General features: G+C 36.2%; 1 protein-coding gene across 1 annotated transcript in view; it reads left to right on the forward strand.

Annotated features, from left to right (window-relative positions):
• PCOLCE2 (procollagen C-endopeptidase enhancer 2) overlaps nucleotides 1-8,644 on the forward strand; it is a 28,203-nt gene extending 19,559 nt beyond the window's left edge. Inside the window, exons 6-9 of the mRNA XM_075716666.1 lie at nucleotides 160-314; nucleotides 4,595-4,678; nucleotides 6,700-6,867; nucleotides 8,514-8,644. Of these exons, the coding sequence (XP_075572781.1) occupies nucleotides 160-314; nucleotides 4,595-4,678; nucleotides 6,700-6,867; nucleotides 8,514-8,644 (538 nt within the window). The remainder of the gene's footprint in view (nucleotides 1-159; nucleotides 315-4,594; nucleotides 4,679-6,699; nucleotides 6,868-8,513) is intronic.
• The last annotated feature ends 504 nt before the right edge of the window (nucleotides 8,645-9,148 follow it).

Consider the following 9,148-nt stretch of genomic DNA (forward strand, 5'->3'; position numbering starts at 1 on the left):
GCAGAGAAACATGTATTTCAGTATTAGTCTGGGGGCAGATACTGCATTCAGACCAATAACTAAAGTGAAGCACTCTCTCTTTTTTTGTAAGAAGAATGCTATTAATGCTTTTTGTCTTTGACATTCAAAACAATGAAAATTTTTTTTCTTCTATTTCAGGCCTATTCTGTCTGAGAGAAATGAGTTGCTCATTCAGTTTTTGTCTGATTTAAGCTTAACAGCCGATGGTTTTATTGGCCATTATAAATTTAGACCAAAAAAGTTACCCACAACTACAGTTCCACCTACTACCACAACAGTCCCTGCTACCTCAAGTAAGTTTTACTGGCTTTATTTTATTTATTAGAAAAATTAATTATTCCAGAACAAGGAGAGGGTTACAGAAAAATGTCATAGAAAGTATATTAAAAATGACAGTTTTATGGTTTGTTAGTATTTCAAATGTTGAGAGAATGAATTAAAATTAATATACTCAAGGGAGTCTCCTAATATACTCAAGGGAGAATCTCCTTAACATCTTAACATTATTAAAAGGAAATCTATCCAGGCTAGAGTTCAGGGTAACAGTAACTCGCTCCAGCTGAGAGAATTTTCCTGTCTCTTCTCAATTTCTGACAGTTAACTAGCAAATGCCATAGAAGAATAAAATTCTTTTGTATAAGAAGCTCTAAATATTTTAGGAAATAGTTTTATTTAAAGGAAGTCTTTATTCTGTACAAGTTAATATGCAAAGATCTGACTATATTTTTCTTCATATAGTTATTAAGATCAAGCAAAATTGGTATGGAAGCCCTCTTCAGATTCTGTCGACATCCTGTCAACATGACACTCTCCTAGAATTATTTTCATTTTAAAAAATCAGGGATTGGAACTTATAAAGAAATATGTCACACTACAAATAAGTTTCCTTTTATATTTAAGACTAGGCAGCATATATGAAAGATCAGAGGAGGATTTCTCTGAAGGTATTGCCAAAACTACCTCATTACTGAGATATTGAAGGGATAAATTCTTATAATTCTTATAACCTGAATGTGAGAGGTTTAAGATACAGTTATAGCAGAAAAACAAATTATTTATGATGTTCTTGCAATGCATAACCTGATTTGTACTTAAAACGCATCAAAAGGCAGGACAGCGATGGCCTGCCAGCAGGAAACCAAGAAGCTGTGGTGCTTAAATACTGATAATGAAAGGTATTTAAAATAGATGAAAATAAACATTATAAAAGTGAAATCATAATGATATTTAAATCATTCTGATGTGACTGCTACCCTAATAATAAATAATTCAGCTTTTCTTCACTATAAAGCACTTCTTAATGAAGTTCTTAGTTCAAACACTTGGTCTCAAGTAATCCAGGCTGTCAGCTATCTCACGCTGCGTTTGTGTGCAGGGTTTTGCCATTGAGTTTTGCTCTGTGAGCTGTTTCTGTGTGCACATGCAAAAGAGGTGTACTTTACTAATTAATTCCAAATCAATATTTATGACAACATCACTGTTAGAAAAAAAACAATGCAAAGTCATCTGAGAGAGGACAACAGAGGGAAGGTGTTCAAAAGGACTTGTTAGGTAGACAGAAATACGAAGTCTTTTCAATGTCTGATCAATTATGCATGGTGTAGGTGTTTCTAATCTTAAAAACATACCAAAGCACACCAAACCTCTACAGTGTAGTTAAATTTCTGATGAATCATTTGCATTCAGAAGTGTCCAGTTCAAATAGACTTAGCTTATTATCTTGCAAATCAGACCTATTCAAACTTGCACAGAACTGCAGGCATTAATAAAATATTTAACTTTAGTAGGCACTTTCAAGAATTACCTCAGTCCCTACTTACATAAAAATATTAGTACTTGAAGAAATAAATAAATGCTATACAATACATTAATAAGAGTAGTTATTGTAGTTTAGCCCCAGCCAGCAACTAGGCACCACGCAGCCGCTCACTCACTCCCCCTGCCCCGGTGGGATGGGGGAGAGAATCGGAGGAGTAAGAGTGAGAAACACTCCTGGGTTGAGATAAGAACAGTTTAAATAAAGTCGAAATGATAATAATAACAATATAATAATAAAAGTAATAATGATATACAAAGCAAGTGATGCACAATGCAATTGCTCACCACCCGCCGACCAATACCCAGCCAGTTCCCGAGCAGCGATCCCCCCTCCCTGACCACCCCCCCCCCAGTTTCTATACTGAGCATGACGTCACATGGTATGGAATAGCCCTTTGGCCAGTTTGGATCAACTATTCTGGCTGTGCCCCCTCCCAGTTTCTTGTGCACCTGGCAGAGCATGGGAAGCCAGAAAGTCCTTGACTAGCATAAGCAGTACTTAGCAACAACTAAAACATCAGCGTGTTATCAGCATTCTTCTCCTACTAAATCCAAAACACAGCACTGTGCCAGCTACCGGGAAGAAAATTAACTCCATCCCAGCCAAAACCAGGACAGTAATGAAGATTAATCCAATACATATGGTTAAGTAACTGATTTTCTTATTTCATTGGATCAAGTCATACATTTGCCTGTCAATATGGCTACATGTAAAAGGGTACAAAACTAAACTTTTAATTCAGTTCTTCTCCAATTCATATTTTGCTAAAATACTGTACTCGTCTGTACCAACAATAGGCAGCCACAAATCATAGTGAAGTTAGTCACCAACTAAAATTTACTAAACTCAAAAGTACAACGTGAAGTCTTAGCACAAAAAAACCTCTGAGAGGGCCAGACCAGAACATTTTGTAATGCATAATCTCAGTTTTAAATTTAGAAAAATCAGAGCAGCTCAATAAATTTTTGGCAGCTACCATACCGGCATGCACCTGTGAGTCATCTACCTGCTACATTTCTTATCCTCCTGCTACGGACACTGAATTGAAAGACTCAAGGAACATTAAGTTCTTATTTTTTGCGCTGCATGTAGCATTGAGATAGGAGGTACTTGCCTGACCTAGCAACTGACACTGTGAGACAGGAAAACTAACTAAATGGCATGGCAACTTGCCAAGCGCTAACTGTAATTTGAAATAATAATTTGAAAAATTATCATGTAGTTTAAAGTTCTAGGAGCTGAATATAGTGTATTATTTCTACACTGTATTCTACACAGAAGTCACTTTATAAAAAGCAACTCGGCATATAATTAAAAATAGAAATATACACCAGTACGCAAGAACTGTGCAGGCACATCAAGGCAGCAGAAGTGATGGCGGTGGGAGTGTCACTCCCGTCACCATGTAGATCTGACTGTAGGACTGAGGCTACATGAGGTAGAAGATGACTAGATATGCCTCCGTAGACATAGTGACTTGCTCTTCAGAACGCTTTTCCTTGTGGGAGGCATTTAATTTCTAAAGAGTCACACTGAATACCAATCATGTGAAGACTGAAAAAAAGCACAAACAACCCCAAATCAATGAAAAAGATGGGGTACAATTTTTAAACTTTGGATTCGAAAGGCGAAACAGTGAGTATGCAGATCTTCTAACAGTCATGGGCATAATACTGGAGACTAAGTAATTTTAATGCCATTCAGCTGAATCTCAGAAACTCAGAACATTATAAAAAGAATCAATTCATTCAATTAAAAGTACAAGTGTAAATTACTGATTGGAAAATTAGTCAGAAGTTCTTTTTCAGAAAGTATAGGCTGAGTAAAACTTCTGCAAAATGCTCCATTCTAAAGAAAGTTAAAAAAATGCAAAGATATTCTTCATAGCTAATTTAGGTTTTCTTGAAAGTTAGGGTTATGTAGGGGTTTGGGTTTTTTTAATCTGTCCACCTCAGCTCCATGTTTCCAATAGTTATAGAACCATAGAATCATAGAATGCTTTGGGTTGGAAGGGACCTTGGTCATTGACCAATTCCAAATGAATTTGAAAAGGACATAAAAACCTTAAAAATACTGCATCCCGACATGTTATGTAGAAAGGGTTAGCCAAGTAAAGTACAGAGCCTACTAACATTCACCCAAGGAGGAAAAAAATACAAAGTGTATCCACTTGTTTATAAACAAAGCATTCTGTGTCAGAAAGGAAATGTCAACCCCTAATATTAAATAGGCACTTCAAACACTACGTTGTGTTTCAAAATGTCATCAGTAAAAATCATACAGTACTACCTGTCATGAAGCTATGCGGAAAATTTAGAAAAAGAGTCAGGAATTTGAACTCTGATCTCTTCCATCACAGTACAGTAATTTCAGATAAAAGGCCGCCCCCGCCCTCTGAAGTGTTACTGTAATATAATGTTATGATACTTTAAGTGTACTACTAGGGCTGTATGGCAACAGGCAACAACACTTAAGATCACACTGCAATCAAAATGTAAATTTTGTGTAACATCCCATTCTATAAGGTCATTAGAACAGATATGTAGCTGAGACACACATGAAAAGATGATGACTGGAGGTGGCGGCAGAGAAAAGCAATCTTGTTACCGTGGTGTTCATCCCTTGTGATACCAGATCTAGTTAATGTATACATCAGGATTATTCATCTCTCTTTTTTTTTTTTTAAACATACTGCTTTGCATTTGTATCAAATACCTCATTTCAATTTCAATTTATTTTTTGCTCTTCAAAAAGTTGTGAAACCTACCGTTGCCTTGTGCCAGCAAAAGTGTAAGAGGAGCGGGACTCTCGAAAGCAATTACTGTTCAAGCAACTTCGGTAAGGAAGCAAAGTTTCTTTCTTTTTAATTATTCACTCACCACTGTGTTTTTAGACTCATAGGAATTTTACCAGACGTAGTTCTGAGTCATTATTAATATACAGGACATATTTTTACACCGTCTTATGTGTGTATGGAACATTAGTATCCGTGTTTCACTCAATACATTCTTGGAGATATTCCGAAATAGGCACTGCACCTATGTCTCAAACATACTTTCCCAATCTGAAAAGCGCATGACAATCTAAGACAACGTCCTACAGGAAAAGCATTGATTCAATTACTGTATTGTCATCTCATTCGTCTGCAACCGGCCAATACAGATTTTATGCTGTACCTGCTGACTATTCCACAATTCAGTTTATAGACTTCCAAAATATTCTTAAAAGAAGTTAGAAGGCATGGAAGCTTACAAGCACTGCTTTCCGTACACAGACACAAATCGCTCGGGAAAAATGATGTCCGCTGTGTATTTGGATGGCATTATCATTGCTGATTTATTCAGTTACGTCTCAAGTATCTTCCCATATTAATACTGGAAGCTTTTTTTAATCCCCTATGACATGCCTAAAAATTTGATGGGAGGACTCCTCCTAACGCCCTTTTTGTTTGTTTGTTTGAATCTAACTCTAACTTTCTAGCTAATCCCATGAGATTGGAGGAAATCTGCTGTTTCAGGCAAGTGGGGACAGCTTTGCACCATTTTGCTAGAAACACAAGAGAGGGCTGTGGCTGTGCCCCGGAGCAGAATGGAGTCACTGCAGCACGACCCTCTCCCACTCCTGACCACCCCCCGGCTTTCACCTACAAACAGCATAGGCTGGCCCACACCCAAAAGAAGCTGAGCAGGGGGAGGCGGGAAAGGTCTCCTCTTACTCTTGGGGTTGATGGTAAATGACACTATATAAAACTTGTTCGTTTTCCTCTAGCATCAGGGTAATAAATCACATTCACTCTCACCTTTTGTCAAACGCTTGAAATTTTTCAGTCCTTTCCATGGTATAAGTAAGAGTAAAAATATTTTATATACACTGTGAGTGCAAGTGCGTCCTAAGGTAAGAACAGAAAGTGTGCTTTTTGTAGAATACGATGTATTCCAAGTTTATTTGCTGGCTCTATGAATTTAGAAAATAAGAGCTATTTCTCTTTCATCATGCATTTCAATTTTATTGTTCCTAGAAATATAACTGCAATACCCAGCATTCTAACATCCACAGTTCTCTTTTGATTGAACTTGAACATTCCCATTTAATTAAAAGCTCTGGATGAAATGATGATAATGTGCAAATCTACAAATGCCTAACCCAAAATGTGGATTATGCAGATTTGTAAAATAAATCCGACTGCACATACTTTATAACTGAAGATCTAATTGATCCTAGGACAGAATAGCTTATTTACAAAAGGTGATCTGAGAAGAAAAAAAAATTGCTAACACCATTTACCATTCCCTTTTGATAAATAAAGATGACCTACAAATTAATCTAGTCATCCTAGGGAAAAAACGGTATCTTTATTTTCATACTGAGAGGTCTTTAGGAGATATGGTGGTCTGATCTGTAGTCTAAATTTAGCTGAAATTGGCAAATTTGTATTGCTATCAGGCCACAGACAGATCAAAATCTAGCTCCTAGAGCATTAACTATTCCCTGCTACTCATTTGAGACTGTCAGAGAGCTGGGAATTCAGCTTTTGGCTAGAACATTTTCAATTCAACTCCTCCACTGTTTTAAAATTAGTCATTAAAAGTTGTGTCAAATTGTACCGTTTGACTGAAATTATCAAAGCCTAGAACTGGGCTTGCAAGAGACTGATACATTCCAAGAACAGTTTATATTTGATGCCACCAAAATTTGTCAGTACTGAGTTACCTATTACAGGTGATACCCACATGTTCAGTAACTATTTCCAGTATTGTTTGTTTCCTTATTATGGACTAATACACTTATTCAGTTTTTATGGTGCCTCAAAATTTATGTCCAAAAAATAATAAAAATGTATCAAATGTCTTTTCTTCTAGTAATAACTGGAACTGTAATCACAGCAATAACACGGGCTGGCAGCCTGCATGCAACAATATCAATCATCAATGTATATAAGGAGGGAAATTTAGCAATTCAACAAGCCGGCAAGAGTATGAGTGCCAAGATTATTGTTGTATGTAAGCAGTGTCCTCTCATCAGAAGAGGTAAGTACACAAAAATAATTACTTTGCATGTTTATAAAAGATGTTTTGAAAGCTGCTATTCAAAATATGACCACAAAAACGAGTAAAATTACAGTAATTGTTTCTATAATCAGCAACTAAGATTATAATCAATTTAAGAGAAAAATACCTAATTATCCAGTTTATATTGCATTTTTAAGTTTTACTTATAAAGGATTAGACTCACTTAGATCAAAGGAGTTTGAAAAAAAATATTTTTTTTAAACCCACATGATACAAAGTAAATTCAATGTGGTTCTCTCAAATAAAGCTCAGTTGGATTTTGTTTTTACATGTATGTATTTTGGATCTAGTTTTCATACACAGCTGTTTAGAAGGGAAAAACAACAGTATGCCAAACCTAGAAGAGCAGCATGTCACAGCAAATGACAAAAATCAACGTTTCCCGTTGCTTCCCTCCTGTATATATTTACATCTTTACTGTAGAAATACTAGTAGTATTAAGCCCACTCTGTATCTGCAAACAGCCAGTATTCTATAGCGCTCTCTCAAACAGTATTACACAGAGTAGATCAACCAAGATAATTTCCAGTTAAATGTAACAATGGGTACCTATATGGTGTTATAAGAAATACTGAGACTATGTTTCATTGAAGTAACTAAGTAAAATATAAACCAGTTTTCAGCTCTGCATCCTTGAGTAAACAGGTAGAACAGGAGAACATAAATGGAACCATAGCAGGAAACAGTCAAAATAATTAATAAGCATCAAAAAAACCCTGATAACATTCAGGATACTACTGGTATTTAAGCATATTAATTCAAAGTGGGCAGTACCAAAGTGAAAAATCCTTGTCAGAAACTATCTTTTTCTTTTATCTTTAGTTCTCTGGAAACTAGACACCTGTCTGGGAGACATAGTAATATCCTTGGTGGAACAAATTGTCTCCTTTTAGGCAGGCTGCTGGCTCCAAACCACACGCTTCTGTTTCTCTTCCTAAGTATCTATGAATTATTTAATAGCCATTACTTAATATCTAAACTTTTCTGCTTACGCCCCTATAACACCACTCCTTCCAGCCTAAGGCCTTGCAAACCCCTAAACCTTCTAAGCCATAAAAATACGCAAATCCCTCCGATCTCTCCAAAGCTGGGCTTATCACACGTTAAGCCCACCTTGTTTGCCTGACTGCCTCTCTAGATACCTAGAAAAATGTTTGTCTTTGGGGAAGGAAAAGGGAATGAGAAGGCTTGAGTGCATTATCCCTTGAGTGCATTATCCTACAACCTGAGCAAATGAGAAAATATCCAAAATGCATGAGACACATTCCACTTCGGGTATTAGTAGCTAAGTTACCTGGTGTTTATACTACATTTCTAATGTCTTTCAGACTCATTTGACAGTCTACATTTAATGACTATCTCCTATATATTTAATTATGTAGTAGATACTTAGCTGTGTATCTACTTGATTTTTACATAACTGTACCTTATTGTGTAACAATCATGGCAAAGACGGGTAAGGAAGAATACGCTTTAGGTAGGAAGGAAAAAAAGTTAGAAGGCATTGGTAACAGTGCAAATGAATAGAGACCACAGATAAAGAACTGTACTTACCAAATCACGTCCTGGATTTCTGTCTTGTAATATCATGCTCTCCTTTGTAGGTTTAAACTACATCATCATGGGCCAGGTAGAAGAAGATGGTAGAGGCAAAGTCTTTCCCAACAGCTTTGTCATGAGTTTTAAGACTAAGAACTCAAAGATCCTAAATGCCTTGAAAAACAAAACATGTTAAAACTAAACTCTGCAGCTACATTCTATCACCTCTCTTCAAAAATAATTTTCACTTACTATAAGTCATGAAAAGACAACTGACTGTCAACACTAAGACCATGCTCAACCTTTCGTCCCTCCCATCCACCTAAGCACACCCTGGCACAAAGTGTATCTGTCACATGTACCTATGAAGACGAGAACAGATCCTCCTAAGTCTTACAGCTGAAGATTTGCAGCACAGCCATCTGATGTCAAACATAACCAAATTCCAATTACTTGGAAGCTCTTAATTTATAATTGTCCAATTTTTTAAGGAGTTGTGTGTGTAAAATAAGAATTCTAAGTGCAATATTTATAGTAACTCATTTTAACTTAGCTTCTTCTCTAAAGTTGTTTTATTACATGGATTTCTGCATTATTATCTGTGCTTAATAAAATATTTTAAGACTAAATCATACACCAACTAGTTACTCATTATGTATAAAGTGGGGCAGGCTAAACATAGAAACTCTTTTTTGATCAT

Source organism: Pelecanus crispus, chromosome 9 (assembly GCF_030463565.1).
Source record: "Pelecanus crispus isolate bPelCri1 chromosome 9, bPelCri1.pri, whole genome shotgun sequence".
NCBI lineage: Eukaryota > Metazoa > Chordata > Aves > Pelecaniformes > Pelecanidae > Pelecanus > Pelecanus crispus.